The 19,148-nt window shown below is 39.8% G+C and overlaps 2 protein-coding genes across 48 annotated transcripts in view; both read left to right on the top strand.

Moving 5' to 3' along the window:
* Positions 1-7,092, top strand: LOC103950078 (lysine-specific demethylase REF6). Its single transcript, XM_009361233.3, has 7 exons — positions 1-1,122; positions 1,737-1,815; positions 2,124-2,191; positions 2,310-2,460; positions 2,712-3,394; positions 3,812-4,459; positions 4,974-7,092. The coding sequence occupies exons 1-7, from the start codon at positions 243-245 to the stop codon at positions 6,863-6,865; spliced, it is 4,401 nt and encodes a 1,466-aa protein (XP_009359508.2). The 5' UTR covers positions 1-242; the 3' UTR covers positions 6,866-7,092.
* Positions 7,093-11,212: 4,120 nt separating this feature from the next.
* Positions 11,213-19,148, top strand: part of LOC103950070 (zinc finger CCCH domain-containing protein 67) — a 62,605-nt gene continuing 54,669 nt past the window's right edge. For 8 of the 47 annotated variants that reach the window (XM_048587772.1, XM_048587773.1, XM_048587775.1 and 5 more), the window contains exons 1-2: positions 11,215-11,666; positions 11,709-11,754. In XM_048587772.1, coding sequence (XP_048443729.1) covers positions 11,358-11,666; positions 11,709-11,754 — 355 coding nt within the window. In that variant the 5' untranslated portion in view covers positions 11,215-11,357. Of the gene's footprint in view, positions 11,667-11,708; positions 11,755-16,083; positions 17,118-19,148 lie in introns of those variants that run through there. The other 39 variants (XM_048587790.1, XM_048587784.1, XM_048587789.1 and 36 more) reach the window with 10 other exon arrangements.

Here is a 19,148-nt window from a genome sequence, read left to right on the forward strand (position 1 = left end):
CACACACACAGAGTTGCCTCCTCCCCTGCCCCAAATTTACACTATTTTTTTCTTCTCCTTTCTCTCCCCTGTAGAATAATATAGAAAAACAGAGGAAAATACCAAGAAAAAAAAACCCAAATGAAGCACCCAAGAATCTGAAGTCCTCCTCCTTCCGCTCCCCAATTCGCTTCCCGAAATGGGGTTTTGAATCAAAACCCAAATCTCAGAATTTCACGCGGATTGCTTGGTTGCTGGTTTCAATGGCGGCTTCTTCTGGGTTGATAGCAGAGGCGAACCCGGAGGTGTTTCCATGGCTCAAAACCCTACCTGTAGCTCCGGAGTACCACCCCACTTGGGCTGAGTTCCAAGATCCGATTGCCTACATTTTCAAGATCGAGAAGGAGGCTTCCCAGTACGGAATCTGTAAAATCGTGCCGCCGGTGCCGCCTTCCACGAAGAAGACCACAATTGGGAACTTGAACCGGTCTCTGGCTGCTCGGGCGGGGGTTTCGGGTTCTTCGTGCCCGAAATCTGAGCCCACATTCACTACCCGGCAGCAGCAGATCGGGTTCTGCCCTCGGAGGCCACGGCCCGTGCACCGACCCGTGTGGCAGAGCGGCGAGCAATATACTTTCCAGGAATTCGAAGTGAAAGCGAAGAGCTTTGAGAAGAGTTACTTGAGAAAATGTAGCAAGAAGGGAGGGCTTTCACCGCTGGAAATTGAAACACTTTACTGGAAGGCGACTGTGGATAAACCCTTTTCGGTGGAGTATGCCAACGACATGCCTGGTTCGGCTTTCATGCCGGTGGGTGCGAGAAAGAGTAGTAGTACTAGTAGAGATGCAGGGGACAATGTGACTCTTGGTGAGACTGCGTGGAATATGAGGGGGGTGTCGAGGTCAAAGGGGTCGTTGTTGAGGTTTATGAAGGAGGAGATTCCGGGGGTTACTTCGCCTATGGTGTATATTGCTATGTTGTTCAGCTGGTTTGCTTGGCATGTGGAGGACCATGACTTGCATAGCCTGAATTACCTGCATATGGGAGCAGGGAAGACATGGTATGGCGTGCCAAAGGACGCTGCGGTTGCATTCGAGGAGGTCGTGAGGGTACAGGGCTATGCAGGAGAGATCAATCCTCTTGGTGAGTCCAGGGCAATGTTGAATTTTTACAGGACCGAAACAGTGAACTGTGAAACTTGTTGATCCTCTGTTTCTAATTGTGTTTTGTTTTGTTTCAATTTTTTTGAAAGGTTCATTAAACTGTTTATTTGATGTTATTTGTTCGTATGAAATACTGCCAAATTTATTGGATGTTGTTAAGTGAAGTTGTCTTTGTTAGGACGTAACAGTGGGAAGCATTACTTGTTAAGATGAATGACCTTAACGCCTAAGACTTTTAGAATGGTGACAAGAGTGGATTCTTAGTGAGGGTTGGTGGTCTGATATATGCGAACTAGTGATTCGGCTTGCGAGCAAAGTGTCAGGATATTAATTAAGGATTGCTAGCAAACTAAGAGTGGTTGATTTTGAGTATTTCTTTTGAAGTTTGATGTGTAGTTTTGAGAGTCAGTGATGCTCCTTTTGCATTCCTCTTTACTAATTTGCAGTACGTGTTTCTTACTTCCTTTTCTTTGTACACTAAGAATTGCAATGTAATGGCGTCACTTGTCAATGTAGACTTCAAGAGCTTGTGCTTGAATTGATTTTTGATACTCTTTGAGCGATTAACCTTTATTAGAATATATCTTCCATCAGTTACCTTTTCAACCCTTGGCGAGAAGACTACTGTGATGTCGCCTGAAGTATTTGTCAGTTCAGGAATTCCATGCTGCAGGTAACTCCTTGACCATTGCTTTGTCTACTGAATGTACTCTTGTTGCCTTTAAGGTCATGATGCTATTGATTATGCTTTGGTCTGATATTTGAAAGAAGCATCAACGTCAACCTGTTTGATTCACGCCAAGTTACTTTACCTTTGCTCTTTGATCCAAGAATATTAAATTTTTCTTCCCTGGAAAGTTATTTATGCAACACTGCCAAGTTGTTCTTCGTAGGAGTACCCTGTAGCATTCCTAGAGTACCTCGGTGTTGTGGTGTCAATGCATCAATGTATTTCTTACACCTGTAATTTCTTTTATTCAGGCTTGTGCAAAATGCCGGGGAGTTTGTTGTGACTTTCCCAAGAGCATATCACACTGGATTCAGTCATGGTGAGATAACTATATCATTATTCTGACTTTAATTAATTGAATTAAGTAATCATTGTTCTTGTCTTTGTTTTTTTATAGAAATGAAGATAACTATATCATTTGTTCGAATTTTATGTAGGATTTAATTGTGCAGAGGCAGCTAATATTGCAACTCCTGAGTGGTTGAGGGTTGCAAAAGATGCTGCTATTCGACGAGCTTCAATCAATTATCCTCCGATGGTGTCTCATTTTCAATTACTTTATGATCTTGCTTTAGCATTGTGTTCAAGGTTTGTCCGTGACCTTTATAACATCCCTTTTCAGGCACACACACACACATTAGTTGACCAATTTATTGAGTTTGAAAACAGGGATTGCAAGATTTCAGGAAAAAAGCACGTTTAATAATATAAATTGGTTGAAAACGTGCCACAACGTTTACATAATTTATTAAATGAACTTTAGATGTGCTATAGATCCAAAAGATAAAACGTGTGGTTAAGTGTATAGATCCCTCAATTACCTAATGCTCTCCTTGCAGAATGCCTTCGCGCATTAGTTCTGAACCACGGAGTTCTCGACTGAAAGATAAGAGAAAGTGTGAAGGAGACATAGTAGTTAAAGAGCTATTTGTACAGGATGTCATTCAGAACAACGACCTGCTTAATGTTCTTGGAAAAGGGTCACCAATTGTCCTTCTACCGCAAAGTTCTTCAGACCTTTCTGTTTATTCAAAATTACGTGTTGGTTCACAGTCAAGAGTAAACCCTGGATTTTCCCAGGGTTCACAGAGTCTGAGGGAAGAAATGAAATCCTCAGGCTCAGTTTCTGATGGTCTCATGATAGACAGGCAGCAGGTTAAAGGTTTCTATTCAGTGAGAGGAAAACTTGCATCTCCAAGTGAAAGTAATACTCTTGCCTCTTTAAGTGGATCTAACAATGTACGCGGCCTGAATTCGAAGAGGTCAAACTTGAACTGTGAAAGAGAAAGTAATGTTGAAGGGGAGGGGTTGTCAGATCAGAGACTGTTTTCTTGTGTTACGTGTGGAATTTTGAGCTTTGCTTGTGTTGCTATTATTCAACCAACAGAAGAAGCAGCCAGATATCTTATGTCGGCAGATTGTAGCTTTTTCAATGATTGGGTTGTTGGATCTGGATTGGCTAGTGAGGTGTTCCCGGTTGCAACTGGAGATCCAATTACTTCAAAAAATGCTCCTTGCACAGGTTGGTTCCATTTCGATATTCTTCTCCTTCTGTTGGTCTAAAATATTCTGTTTGTTGAAAATTACGTGTTGGTTCACAGTTGAGGAAAGTCTGGCATTTCCATTAGTCTATGAAATCTCTGGGACGAAATGCCAAACTTACATTTCTTTTCTCCCATGGCTCATCTTAAGATGCATCAACTATTATACTAAAGTTGAATTAGTGTGTGCTTGTCTCGTTTTTCAGTCTTACTAAGGCAACCATATTTGTTATATAGTATCTATATCTGATTATAAGCAGTGTTGTTCGAGTTTCTGTATAGACTTTACCTGCCTATTATTCTGCCTCCTCTGGAAATGTCTTTCTGTATAATGGTTCTACTTTGCCTTAATAGAATTCTAAATGTTGAACGTTAATATGTTTATTTGTCAAAAACAGGATTGGAGGAATACAATGCCCCTGCTGGTTTATATGACGTGCTTGTTCAATCTGGTGATTGTCAAATTCAGGTGGTTGATCAAGGTAATGAAGTGGTTTCAAATACTGAAATGCCGGGAGAGACTTCAGCTCTTGGGCTGGTAGCTTTGAATTATGGAAATTCATCTGACTCGGAGGAAGATCAGGTTGAACCAGATGTTCCTGTCTGTTCTGATGAACCGAACATGACAAACTGCTCTTTGGAAAGTAGATATAGAGACCAGAGTGCTAGTCCTCCTTGGAGAAACCCTTATGCTGGTACAAGTGGGGCTCACAGTCCCTCGTCACAAGGATCTGGTTGTGAGAATGAACTTCGTCTCCAAACTTTTGATCACTATGCGACAGATGGACGAAAAATAGCTAATTTCAAGGATAGCAGCCTTCAAAACTTTGACTGCTCTGCTGATTTCAAAACTAATAATTCTGCTTCCACAGCAACAGGATTTGGTAAGGCTATCGTACCAATACAGAAAAAAAGTATGTCATTTCATCCAGGATGCGACGAAGACTCTTCTAGAATGCATGTATTCTGCCTTGAGCATGCTGTAGAGGTTGAGCAGCAGCTTCGTTCAATTGGCGGTGTCCATATATTGCTCCTTTGTCATCCAGGTGCGTTGTTGCCCTAGAAAGTTTGTATAATGATAGTTTTCTTTGCTTATTTCTTTTATTTTCTGTTTAACTCAGTTCTGTGCATTTTGACCTGTTTAGCAAATACCGTTGAACATGAGTATATACGATATGGTAGAGTTACTTTTCTAGTTTATACCGTTATCAGTTTATCAGCCACTTGTCAAAATGTTTTGTTAGGTAGTGTATCACTGATGTACTAAAGATGATACTTACTTTGTATTTATATGTCAGCCACTATGAATCCATACTATTTCCTTTGCTTGGTGGAATTTGTCTTACGCAAAAATAGAACTGCCAAGTCTGCCACGGATGGGAAACGTAGATACATGCTATTTACAGTCTTCTTTACACCAAGAAGTTCTTAAGCTTGGTTGTTTTATTTACTTGTCTTGAATATTTCAAAATTTTAAGTAGCCAACCATTTCTGGCTATGGCTACGGGTAAGCATTTATCCTCTAATCATCCCTCTGATTATCAATACAAATATTTGCAGACTACCCCAGGATAGAGGATGAAGCAAAATCTATGGCAGAAGAACTGGGAATAAGTTATCTCTGGAATGATATGGCATTCATGAATGCCGCCAAGGAAGATGAGACAAGGATTCAGTTAGCTCTGGATAGTGAGGAGGCCATTGCTGGGAACGGGGACTGGGCTGTAAAGTTGGGGATCAATCTCTTCTACAGTGCCAGCCTTAGCCGCTCTCATCTTTATAGTAAGCAGATGCCATACAATTCTGTTACATACAAAGCATTTGGCCGGAGCTCTCCCGCTAGTTCGCCCACAAGAATTGATGCCTATGGGAGGAGAGGTGGCAAGCCAAAAAAGGTAGTGGCTGGGAAATGGTGTGGTAAAGTGTGGATGTCAAACCAAGTTCATTCTTTTCTAGTAAAAAGGGATCCCGAGGAAGAAGTAGAAGTAGCAGAAGATGAAGAAGAGCGGACCTTCTGTGCTTGGGCAATGCCAGATGAGGATCATGAGGTCAAATCAGAAATCACACGCAAAACTGAGAAGACGGTTAAGAAGTATGCTAGGAAGAGGAAAATGACTGCTGATACTCGAACAACCAAGAAAGCTAGATGTTTTGATAAAGAAGATGCAGTTTCAGATTATTCAGTAGATGATAACTCTCTTCAGCAGCAAAGGAGGCTTCCTAAGAGCAAGCAAGCCAAACATACTGAGAGTGGCCGAACCAAGAAACCCAAGCATGTTGAGACGGAAGATGCAGTTTCAGATGATTCAATGCAAGATGATGATTCTCTTCAGCAAAATGGGAGGTTTCTTCACAGCGAGCAAGTCAAGTATATTGAGAGAAGTGACGTTTCAGATGATTCAATGGGAGTTGAATCTCATCAGCAGCATAAGAGAACTGCTAAAAGTAAGCAATTCAAACCTGTGGAAACAGATGTGGTTTCAGATGATTCGTTTGAGGGTAGTTCTCATCAGCCGCAGAGGGTCCTTAGAAGCAAGACAACTAAATGCACTGGGAGAGAAAATTTGATTTCAGAGGATGTTCACGGGTTCGGTTCTCATCAACAACGAAGGAGCATTTCTAGAAGCAAGCAGGCCAGAGCCAGATTCATTGAGAGAGAAGATACCGCTCTGGATGAAACACCGGAAGATAATTTTCAGCAGCATAAGAGGATTCTTCGAAACAAGCAAACCAAACCAGAGACCCGTGGGAAAATGAGACAAGAAACCCCTCGCCAAGTGAAACAAGGGACTGCTCCTCTTGTGAAACAAGGTACCCGCACTCCAAGAAATCAACAAACCCCTCAGCAAACAAAGAAGCAGACACCTAGGCTCCGAAATAATCAGTCTGAGCAGAACAGCTTTGATTTATATGCTGAAGAGGAGACAGAAGGTGGGCCTAGCACGCGCCTTAGAAAAAGAGCTCCTAAGCCCTCGAAAGTCCCTGGAACCAAACCAAAAGAGCAGCAACAGACTGCTAGGAAAAAGGCAAAGAATGCTTCAGCCGGGAAAGCTCAGGGTGGCCGAAATGAAACAAAATTGAAGGAAGAGGATGCAGAATTCGTATGTGATTTTGAAGGCTGTACCATGAGTTTTGCCTCAAGACATGATCTTTCCCTCCACAAAAGAAACATATGTCCAGTCAAGGGGTGTGGAAAGAAATTCTTCTCGCACAAGTATCTGGTACAGCATCGTCGTGTTCACACAGATGATCGCCCCCTTCGATGCCCTTGGAAGGGCTGCAAGATGACATTCAAGTGGGCATGGGCTCGCACTGAGCACATTAGGGTTCACACAGGTGCTCGTCCGTATGTATGCGCTGAGCCAGGGTGTGCACAGACCTTTCGATTTGTGTCAGATTTCAGCCGTCACAAGCGCAAGACCGGGCATTCGGTGAAGAAGAGTAAGAAGTGACTTGATAATGGAAAACAGATGCAATCATGTATCTTGACTAATGAATCTGTTGTTCCACTTTCAATTCATAAATTAGGAGAGAAGGGGAGGGCTAGGGTTTCCCCTGTAATTGCAATTCAGAGTAACCATTGATTCTGATTTCCCTTGGGCCTTCATTTGGCCCATCCATTTATCTCAACAAAGAGCAATTCCTCGGATATTAAGCACATTTTCTCTGAGGAGGATCACATGCTAATCCTGTTTTAATTGAAATTTCAGATGCTAATCTCATTCATTTGGATCTTGTTAGACTCGCCTTTTTGCAGTTACCGCCCATGAATAACATGTTCGGTAACATGTTCGGTATGTTAATGCCTACCTTGTTTCCGAATAATCTAACATGTTATGTTATTAGACTAGCTCGATGTAAATCATTGGCACCCTGAGCTCAAAAATCGGTGATGTTTCTGAATATTTCATGTTTTCCAATATATGTATACATGTATGAGATTGGATGTACGATAACAGGAACAGTCTCTGACGAAGACATTATTGGAGGAAAAATTCGCAACTAGACTTCATGGACTGTGGCCTCAAAGCAAGCTACAATTCCTTCAACACATAATGAATTCAATATCATATATATTCAGAACACTTTCGATATATGCTTAAGGAGACAAGCCTAACAATTTATGTGATCGTTTCGAAATATTTAAATTCTTGTCACATAAAATGTCTCATTCATATCTTTCTTTCATAGTTCTTAGAGAAGACTTGTTAATTCCACAAGCAGTAATTTTGACCAATTTAAGCAAGCAAATTATCCTAAAAAATATTCAAAATAAGAAATATAATTATAAGATGGCTTATTATATTAACACCCCATAAATTGTTGAATAAACCCCACATACTTAATACATCCCGCATTTGCTTTTTCAATTAAAAATTATCTTAATACACCCCATATACTTCCCCATAATACCATCACACCCCACATTCTTAATATACACTCTACATTTTCTACATGCATCCCATATTTTCAATACATCCCACCTTTCTCAAATCTTATAAAGCTTTTAATTTGGACAAAACATACCGACTAAAATTTTTGACAAAAGATGCCGCTTGAGATTTAAAACATATGTGGATTGTTTTCAATTCCACTATTGAAACCCGTGTCATTTGTTTTTAATATTTGATGGTAATTTTAGGTGTTTAATTCTTCATATAATCTCTGTGATTTCTGAAAGATGAATACGAACATAGAAGCTTGAATAACGCATCAAAAACAAGATTAAATAATTATCGATGTCGTCAAAATCACTAAAACAATAAAAATACGAAGTCTTACCTCATGTGAAGCTTCAGAAACATCGATTTCGTGTTTCATCCGTCAAAAATAAATTTTCTCAATCAACATGTTTGTAATTTCATTGGTTAGGGTTTTGTTCAATAATGGAGGGTCGGAGGAGTTTTGATAGTTGAAGAAGATAAATAATACGTTAAAAGTGATTTGGGGTGTATATAGAATTTTGTTTTTTTTAAACCTAATAAGGTCAAAATTGTCATTGCATAGTAAAGTAAATAAGTTATTTAATATTAAATTTTAATGTGAGGTGCATTCAACATTTTGTGGGGTACTGATATAAAAAGCCTTATAAGATTATTCTCACTGGCCTTGAGATACATACACAAATTAGTAGAGTTTTCTTTAATAACAAAATGATCGTAACATTTATCAATTTAACTCATTAACGCTATCGATTGTTTAAAAAAAAAAAAAATGCATCTACGGCCAATGCTTGTTTAGTTGTACTTGTTCACACACGACTTATCGATTGTTAACCTAAATGTAAGTGTGTTCTCCATAATCATATATGAACATCAATTGATCACCCACACTCGCTCGTGATTGGCTGTGATTTTTTTATATACATGTATTTGTAGTGAACAAACCAAATCAGATCATTTCATTTCATGTCAAATGAAGAATCTAATGTCATGCAACATGTGATATTGATTTGATATGGTATGTTTACTCTGCCTGTGAGAAGCAGCAATCAGATCTCCTGATAAAACGACATGTCGGTTCATTCATGAACAAAAATATGATAGTCGGACGATAGCTCCTCTAATTTTTTTTAAAAAATATTTTATTATATCATAAGCTTAATTGATATGTGGTCTTTGTGGTTATATGGTAGGAAGATAGCCTTTTTTAATAAGAAAAAGAAAAAAGAAAAAATTAAGATTAAAACCCTTGGGGAGCAATTATGATTGGTCAATAAAAATACATTTTAGTACGATTTTTTTCTTCTTCTTTGTTTAGCCAATCTATCATGATAAGTAAGGTGGGATAAAGTTACTTTGCGTTGATTATTTAGGGTTTAAGGTTGCTGGCTTCGTATCAAGGCTAACCACGAGCAACAAGAAAGTGTGAGTTAGAAGATAGAAAGAAGAGGGGAGATGTATAGTTTATGGACACGAAAATACATTTTACCCCTTTATTTTGACGGAAGTTTCACTTATAGACTAAATTGTCAAATGGTCTTTCACCATAAGGATGTAAATTTTAATTTTTTGTACTGGACGAGCTATGTTCCAACTATCTTTTAATTATGAGGACCATTTGTCCAATTAAGTCTATAATATAAGAAAGTGTATTCGTATTTTTTTTTATTGACATAATTTAAGAACAGTTCGATCATGGATTATTGCCCGAAGGACTGGCTCTCAAACAAGGCCAGAGAGCCTGAGCGGGGAGGTCCAGCATGTGCTGGCGACGGAGCCTAAGCAGGCTCGATAGGAGTTGCTAGCCCGAGAGCATTAAGGCCACGTGACACAAGGCTGGCGTCAGCCACGATTTAAAACATGGGTCACTGGAACCCTCAAGGGAGAACATTGGAATATTTGGCAGAAATTCATCCCGATTCGAACTCGACTTAAAACTCCATTAAAAATTGTAATTTAATCACAAAAATGATGCTAAAATGAAAAGGAACAAGATTCTCCCACTGTGAGTGACAACCGTGGTCGAGATTGGTCACGGAGCTCGCCAGATTTTGGAAAAACGAAACATAAAGTATGCACATCGAAAAGAGCAAAATTTAACCCTTCAGCGATGAACTCGTCCAGTTAAGCTTCCAATAGGCTTAATCCACCATGAACAACACTTCAATTCAAAGATTAAAGCTTATAAATCCCAATTAAACAAAATATCAAAATTTGCGATAAACTCAGAAGTCAATTACCTGCAGTGCTTTTCTCCAGAAATTTGTAGGAAAAAACGAAATCAAATTTGGGGTTGTAAGACATAATTATAGTAGAAATTTGATTTGTGATTTCGAATTTGCAGTGCTTTCTCTCTACTTTGAGGAACAAGAAGAAAGACCTGCTGGCCTTTTGATCCAAATCAGGTGCAAAATTCGTAGCTTCCTCCTTTGAGGAAGAAAACAGGGAGAAATGGGGGAGAAAAAGATAGTGGGGAGGGAGACGGTCGGCCAGAGAAAAAAGGGAAGACAATGAGGGAGAGGGGAGTGAGAGAGTGGGAAGGAAGAAGAAAAAAAAAATGGTAGAAGTTTCGGGAGATAGGAAGATTTTCGGAAAAGATAAATTAATAATATAATACTAATTTATACAAATTAAATAATATAATATTAACTATAAATAAAAAAATACTACTAATATTTTAATGTCTATTGCCAGGGCTATTCAGTGTACGAGTGGAGATGCAAAAGACAGTTATTGTTCATTGGATGGATTAAATAGTGAATAGCACGGGGAGGCCTTTGCAACGGTGAAGTTGCTCTAAAAGCGAAGAGCAATCTATGTAAAATAGATATATTGTCACCATGACGTTTCATTCCAATTTATGACGATATAATACTGTGACAATCCGGGTTGATCGTACAATGTTGAGTGAAGTAAAACTTACACAAATCTTGTATCATTGACATAAGAAGTCGCTATTCAAATATATATGTACTATCTAAACTTCTCTCAAATAAAAGGTTAGTACTAGGGAGCTCAACTTTTTAAACCAAATTTTATAAAACATACAATGTGGTTGTTAATGATTGAATTATCATTTAAGTATCGATTAACGTGTTTATTTCTTACTAATTAACACATCATGTAATTTACAAATCTGATCTAAAAAGTTGGTCTATCTAACATTACTTCAAATAAAAACGTCTCAATCACCATTATTATACGGATTGTGCTATTCACACATCCCACACACCCGTTAACTTTTTACTAATAATCTTTATCCATTCATTCGATCCAACAATTAAAAAAAAAAAAGAAGTATTAAAAGTAAAAATAAATGCGATAACGCTTTATCATATTATAATACCTAAAATGATTATATTGCGGGTTCACAGAAAGGCAAGAAAATCCTCCAAAAGGCGGTTTTCACATCAAACCCCGTTTCTATCTCTTTCCCTGTCTGTCAAGGAGAGTCAGTTCATTTCTTCTCAGAAGAGTTAGGGTTTTGAAATGTGGAGGGAGAATGGCAATCTCTGAAGCTATCTCTCTTGTTCCCCCAGATCCCGAAACCCCCAGCACCAGCCACGCTCATTCCGACCAGGGCTTTCTGCCTTCTTCTCCCAATCCCGCTCTCGCACCCTCTGGGGTCGATCATGCGGTCCTCGACGAGAAACTGGATTTGAAAGAGGAGGGGGAGGACGATGGAGAGCCTGATGAGGTGCAGAAGCTGGATTCAATAGAGAAGGTTGAGGAGGATGAAGCTGGTGAGTTGCAGAAGGTGGATTTGAAGGCAGAGGATGAAGCTGGTGAGTTGCAGAAGGTGGATTTGAAGGCAGAGGATGAAGCTGGTGAGTTGCAGAAGGTGGATTTGAAGGCGGAGGATGGAGCTGGTGAGTTGCAGAAGGTGGAATTTTATGAAGGCGTCGAAGTTCCCCTAAATCCGACGTCTGTTCCGTCACCTGTGCGGTCCGATCGCGTTCCTGAGATCTTTGATTGGAATCGGACACTCGACCCCGCCGTTGAGATTCGGAACTTCGAACCTTCCATCGTTGATGAGATTCGGAACTTCGACCGTGCTTTCCCTTCGGATTTGAAGGCGGAGGAGGATGGAGCTGGTGAGTTCCAGAAGGTGGATTCGAAGGCGGAGGAGGGTGGAGAGGGAGTGGAGGAAGAAGAGAAGAGTTCCGGTGAGCAAGAGGTTGAGATTGTAAATGGAGAGAAAAATGAGAGGCAGAGTGAGCAGAGCGAGCAGAGCGACGGAGGAGAAGGTTGGGGAGGAAATCAGGGGTGGGAGGAGGATGGCGGTGGGGTGGAGGAGAAGAAGGCCGTGGAAACTCAGGAAAGTAACAGAAGGTATCAGTACCCAGTGAGGCCAGAAGCTGAAGACTGTTCGTATTATCTAAAGACCGGGTCTTGCAAGTTTGGATCCAATTGCAAGTTTAATCACCCTGTTAGAAGGAAACCCAACCAGGTATACCTCTTTATTTCCATTTTTCGGTTTAAAAATCGAAACTTTTTGTTTATGTTTGCCCAGCCCCTGTTAGTTTCAGCTGAAATTCTGCAGCAAAGACAATTATATGTTTGCATTTTTAGGATTGTAGCTGAAATTGGATTCTTTTTCGTTTACATACATTTTCGATGATATTTTGTTTTAAAAATGGCGATGGCGAATTCTGATTGGCTTAGGCTGTTGATTAGAACATTTCTGCTATTGGTTCCCACATTCGGTTTGCTGGTGTTTTGACTTGTTCATATTGAAGGTGCCCAAGGAAAGGGTCAAGGATAAGGACGAGTCGGCAGAGAATCCAAGCCAGACGGAATGCAAGGTTATTATTGTTGTGATTCACAGAAATTTTATATTTGAAGTTATGGTTTTTAGAGCAGTTATTTGATCAACGTGTCACAAATCGTTATATTTTGTTTTAGTTCATGTATTTGGTATCCTAGTGGTCATTGTTATGATGATGGGGTTTTCTAAGTCTGCTTATCTGAAAATTCGGTTGGCATGATTTACCGAATAAAAAAGCTAAAAACTTTTATCTTGTAGCTAATACAGAATCCTGAGATTTTGAACTTTATTTGTCTATATCGTATGGGGAGGCATGCCATCTGTTTGATTAAATTATAGCAAGTTGGTAAGTAATTAGACAATCTCCACCGGATGGGTTTTCATGAAATTGTATGCTTTTTCATGACATTCTTGTATTCCTTTATACAGTAATTCCAATTATGCTTTCGGATGTCAGTAACAATTCTTCTCTTTGTGCCTTATATCCAAATATCTGCAATGTGTACGGCAGACTAGTAACAGTTTCATGATGAGATAACACTTGAGCTTGTTGCAGTATTACTTGAGGTCGGGTGGATGTAAGTATGGGGAAAATTGCAGATACAGCCACAGCAGAGAGAAACCTTCTGTAGCTCCAGTTCTTGAGCTTAACTTTCTGGGCCTGCCAATTCGACCGGTATACACTTTATATCTAGCTTGCTAAGTTTTGAGAAATGAATATCTACTCACAATTTTTAAGATTTTATCTTTGCTTATTTTCTTGGTTTGTTGGACCTATTTATTATGTCTGTCAGTTACTGCGAATATTTATTTTTACTTGTTACAGGGTGAGAGGGAGTGTCCCTACTATATGCGAAATGGTTCCTGCAAGTATGCATCGAACTGCAGGTTTAACCACCCTGATCCTACAACTACAGGAGGATCTAATCGCCCATCTGGATATGGTAATGGTGGTCCTGCATCGTTACAAGGTGCATCACAATCAACAGTGGCACCGTGGTCTGCACCAAGGCCTTTGAATGAGGTTCCGGTTTACTCAACTTTGATGATTCCACCACCTCAAGTGGTTTCTTCTCAAAATTCAGAATGGAATGGTTATCAGGTGCTTTTATTTAACTTTCCCATATTATAGTCTCAGGTTTGAAGAACGTTGATCATTTTGATATACCAGTTTACACTTTATCAGGAATATGAGATCATGATTGTATGTTTAACTTTCTTATACTTTTCTGGCCATGCTCTTTTTATTCATTTTTAGCTTGTAAAATTAATAATTTGGTTGTGCAAATATGCCATGAATTTTGTTCTATAACCAGGACTTAATGTTCCCAATAGTTTGACAAATTGCTGTCTGCAACAGTTGTAGTAATTTATTTAGTTCATATCTCTGTGTTCACAACTCATTAATTGCCATCTATCAGTTTGTGAGGTCCCTTTTGTTAATTGGTATCCCTATTGTTTTTCGTTTTGAACTTTTAGGATCCAGCATATGTACCAGAAAGAAGCATGCCTGCACGTCCACCATACATGATGAACAAGTCAGTGGCTGAAACCAACATCTACAAGCAATATCCACACCAGAATCAGGTTGAAGAGTTCCCAGAAAGACCTGGCCAACCCTTATGCATTTATTTCTTAAGAACAGGGGATTGCAAGTTTAAATCTAATTGCAAATATCACCATCCAAAAAATCATACTGCAGTAGCCCCCACAGTCGTATTCAGTGACAAGGGCCTGCCTTTGAGACCGGTAAGTTCACCCTTCTCTGACCGTGCCTTTTATAACGAGTTCATAATTTCGGAATATGATCCTAGAAAGGTTTTCACTTTGTGATACATGAAGGTAAAACAGATGAAATACTATGTGAGGACAATTGTTCCCAGATCATAAATATTATTAACTAATTGTTCTCTTCCCTCTGTTCTAAGAGCGTCGTTTTGATCACATATTACATGATTGTACGCCATTGATCACACAAAATTTGTTTCAAAATCCAGGATCAGAACATTTGCACACATTACAGTCGCTATGGCATTTGCAAATTTGGGCCAGCTTGTAAATGTGACCACCCGTTACATATATCATCTTCAACTACATCTGGTCCTGATCATCGACTTCCTTTCAGTGATTCGGCAACTACTAACGGGGCAGGAATGGCTGGGAGCAGAAACGGAACTGATGTTACAAGCCAGCCGCAGCCGATGCAGTAAGTTATGCATGAAATGCTTGCCTAGAGCACAGGATTTGCATCACTCAAACATGTAATCCTTCTCTTTTGGTAATTTAATCTTAGAAATGTATCAAACCTCTTCACCGGACGACACAAACTTTATAGTTGTGAGATTTTAAGGGAAATGGAACCTGTAAATTATTTCTCATCTGTCAAATAACCGGAAAATACTTTAGTCGAGAATATCCTTTCAATTTCGTTGTGGCTGCCTATCCCGAGTATCGCAAATGGTTCGGTTGTTGATCTCGCTCTATAAAACTTGTGCCGGGATCTTCTGTTATGTATTGAACTTGCGGCGACGTTACGTGCATTGTCTATCTTGCATGTAACATTGGTTAAATTCGCATATACAACACCAATGTAAAAGACAAACCCATATTACAAAATAACATGTTTGTAGGTCACGGCATCTGAGTGGAGCTGTGAAGGTGATGGAGGAGAACCTAGGACAACCAAATGGAGGGTCAAGAGGGTTGACTCAACTTAGAAATAAGTTGGAAATCTCGTTTGAGAGTTTAAAACATTTTTACGGCGTGTTTACTAATTCTAAATCACAACGATTGATGAGACTAATTAGGAGTCTGAATGAGAATGAATCAAAATTTAGAGTATTATCTTCGACAATAAAATTTAGAGTATTATCACGGAGGACTGAACCTACACATAGATGTTACATTTCGATACATTATTAGTTTAAAATATCGGTACATTGTGCTTAAATTGCAACGGTGGTACAAAGTGTGTTAGGTGCATCTTGTTGAGAATGAGTCCCATATTGATGGGAGGATAGACTTTGTATGAGCTTTATAAGAGGTTGGGCTACTTCCCATGTTGCCAATTGGTTTTATAGTGGAATTTTAACTTTCTTCACATCACAGCACATCAGAAGCAATTGGCAATATGGAGAGTAGCAAAAATGAGATTATTCTCACTCATGAGCTTTTATAAGAAGTAGTTGCCAATTGTTTTTATAATGAAATCTCAACTTTCTTATAAAGCAGCAAAAATGAGCTTATTCTCACAACACAGCAAAAAACAATTGGCAATATGGGGAGTAGCAAAAATGAGATTACTCTCACTCATGAGCTTTATAAGAAGTAGCTGCCAATTGATTTTATAGTAGAATCTCAATTTTTTTATAAAGCAACAAAAATGAGCTTATTCTCACAGCACTACAGAAACAATTTTTTTTTTTCAAAGCATAACAATACCAAACCAACCTAAGTCCCTTTTCCTAAAGCAGCTTTGGAATTTAAAAACAATCCAAACATGCCTCTGAAAAAAGAAGACTTTGATTTGGCCAGTCAAAATATACTTTGATCATATGAGGTAGTTTGTTTCCTCCATAATTTAGTTGCTGGTTGCAAGTTCACAGCAAAACCTAGCAACCCAGCAATCCAGTTTCAGCTACCGTCGCCGTCGCATCCGCCGCCGCCATCAGCACAAAAACTATGCTTTCAGCGTTGCGTTTCCTCCTACCGGTGTCAGTGTCAGTGCTGGTCGCAATTTATAATTACTATAAATCCAGACAGAAATTTTCTGAAGGCGTCGAAGTTCCGCTAAATCCGACGTCTGGTCCGTCTCCTGCGACGTCCGATCTCGATCATGAAATCCTTGATTGGATTCGGACACTCGACCCCGCCGTGCTCAATAGGATTAGGAATCCCGACCCTGCCCTCCTCCATGAGATTCACCAATTCAACCCCGCCGTTGAGATTCGGAACTTCGATCCTTCCATCGTTGATAGGATTCGGAACTTGGACCCTGCTTTCCCTTCGGATTTTTCTGAAAGCGTAGACGTTCCTCAAAAGCCCCCGTCTGTTCCGTCTCCTGAGCCGTCTGTTGTTGAAATCCTTGATTGGATTGGGACACTCGGCCCCGCCGTGCTCGATGAGATTCAGCAATTCGACCCCGCCTTCCTCGATGAGGATCGGAGCTTCGATCCTTCCATCGTTGATGGGATTCCGAAATTGAGTCTGAAGAAAAAGGAGGAAAAAGCAGAAGAGGAGGAGAAGGAGAGAGAGACTGAAAGGGAAAAGGAAAATGAGAGGGAGAGAGAGAGCGAAAAGAGCGAAAGCAGCAGCGGCGGCGGTGGAGGGAATGAGAATGGTGGCGAGGTGGAGGAGGAGGTTGTTGAGGAGAGTAGCAGAAGGGATCAGTACCCATTGAGGCTTGGAGACTGTCGGTACCATCTGAGGACTGGCAATTGTAAGTTCGGATCGAATTGCAAGTATAATCACCCTCGGAGAAGGAAAAACAAGCAGGTATATCTCTCTTGTTCCGCATTTTGCATCTGCACAGGGACGAATAAAGCTATTTTTTTCACAAATGCTGAAAATAATAATTACAACATGCCTAATTTTATTATTTTATTACCTAATTTTGTTTTTAATTGTTGTATTGACAATTTGACACGTATATTCTTTATAAAGCAGGTTCTCCCCTAAAATCTTTGTCGGCGATAGTGAATTCAATCTATTCAAATGAATAATAATTAATTACAATAAATAATAATTAATCGAGTGCATTTTTATCTCGTAAAACAATTCTCTAGGTAATTGATAATTAAAAATTAATAAAAAAAAATGTGTTATTATTAATTTTATTTTTTATTTTTTATTTTCCTCTTTCTTCTTTCTTGTTCTTCGTTCTTCCTGGAAACTCTCCCCAGGCTCCCCACCACTTCCCGATCCCTCCCAAGGAGCAGTCCTCCGATCCATTTCTTCTTCTTCTTTTTTCCTGGAATTTCCACAATTTTCCACTCGAAGGCTGGGATTTGGGGATGTGAGGCGAGCAGCACGATTTGGATGCTGGGTTCTCCACGGCGACGGCGAAGGCGAAGGCTGGGTTCGCCAAACCTTCTCCAGGTTTCCCGATGGTCGTCGCAGGGGAGGGAGAAATCCGTCGGAAGGGGGTGGGAATCCGTCGGGAGAAAATAAAAAATTGATGCTGACGTCAAGTAGGCCGGGTATTGGGTCAGCCGATTTCTGCTGGGCAGCTTGCTGGCCTCCCCCGGAGCCCAGCGGATTTTTTGGGATGGACCGGGTTTTTGGGGAGGGAGGGGAAAAAATGGGCTGTTGCCCAGCTAAGAGAGGGAGGGCTGGAGTTGCTCTTAGCATCTGCGTATGTATGTTTATGTACGTTTATGCTTGAAAGATTGAGACTTTTCGTGTTTTCGTGGCTTCATCTTTCATTGTTTCAGCTGAGAACATTTCTTCTATTGCTTCCCACTTTCGATTTGTTAGTGTTTTGACTTGTTCATATTGAAGGTGCCTAAGGAAAGCGTCAAGGATAAGGACGAGTCGGCAGAGAATCCAAGCCAGACGGAATGCAAGGTTATTATTGTTGTGATTCACAGAAATTTTATATTTGACGTTCTGGTTTTTAGTGCAGTTATTTGATCAACGTCTCACAAATCGTTAAATTTTGTTTTAGTTCATGTATTTGGTATCCTAGCGGTCATTGTTATGATGGTGGGGTTTTCGGAGTCCGCTTATCTGAAAATTAGTTTGGCATGCATAACCGAAACAAAAAGCTAAAAACTTTTATCTTGTAGCTAGTGCAGAATCCTGAGATTTTGAACTTTATTTGTTTATATTGTATGGGGAGGCATTTCATCTGTTTGATTAAATTATAGCAAGTTGGTAAGTAGTTAGACAATCTCCGCCGGATGGGTTTTCATGAAATTGTATGCCTTTTTCATGACATTCTTGTATTCCTTTATACAGTAATTGCAATTATGCTTTCGGATGTCAGTAACAATTCTTCTCTTTGTGCCTTATATCCAAATATCTGCAGTGTGTACGGCAGACTAGTAACAGTTTCATGATGTTATAACACTTGAGCTTGTTGCAGTATTACTTGAGGTCGGGTGGATGTAAGTATGGGAAAAAATGCAAATACAGCCACAGCAAGGGGAAGCTTGAGCTTAACTTTCTGGGCCTGCCAATTCGACCGGTATGCACTTTATATCTAACTTGCTAAGTTTTGAGAAATGAATATCTATTCACGATTTTTAAGATTTTATCTTTTGCTTATTTTCTTGGTTTGTTGGACCTATTTATTATGTTTCTGTCAGTTACTGCGAATATTTATTTTTACTTGTTACAGGGTAAGAGGGAGTGTCTGTACTATATTCGAAATGGCTCCTGCAAGTATGCATCGAACTGCAGGTTTAACCACCCTGATCCTACAGCTACAGGAGGATCTGATCCCCCATCTGGATATGGTAATGGTGGTCCTGCATCTTTACAAGGTGCATCACAATCAACAGTGGCACCATGGTCTGCACCAAG

The sequence above is a fragment of a genome, unplaced genomic scaffold (assembly GCF_019419815.1).
Source record: "Pyrus x bretschneideri cultivar Hongxiangsu unplaced genomic scaffold, Pyrus_bretschneideri_v1 Contig27, whole genome shotgun sequence".
NCBI lineage: Eukaryota > Viridiplantae > Streptophyta > Magnoliopsida > Rosales > Rosaceae > Pyrus > Pyrus x bretschneideri.

Excerpts from the sequence above, each read along its gene's own strand:
- LOC103950078 (XM_009361233.3), top strand. The coding sequence starts at position 243 with ATGGCGGCTTCTTCTGGGTTGATAGCAGAGGCGAACCCGGAGGTGTTT. Across the intron at positions 1,123-1,736 it reads AGGAGAGATCAATCCTCTTG|TTACCTTTTCAACCCTTGGC; the intron begins GTGAGTCCAGGG and ends ATCTTCCATCAG. Across the intron at positions 4,460-4,973 it reads ATTGCTCCTTTGTCATCCAG|ACTACCCCAGGATAGAGGAT; the intron begins GTGCGTTGTTGC and ends AAATATTTGCAG.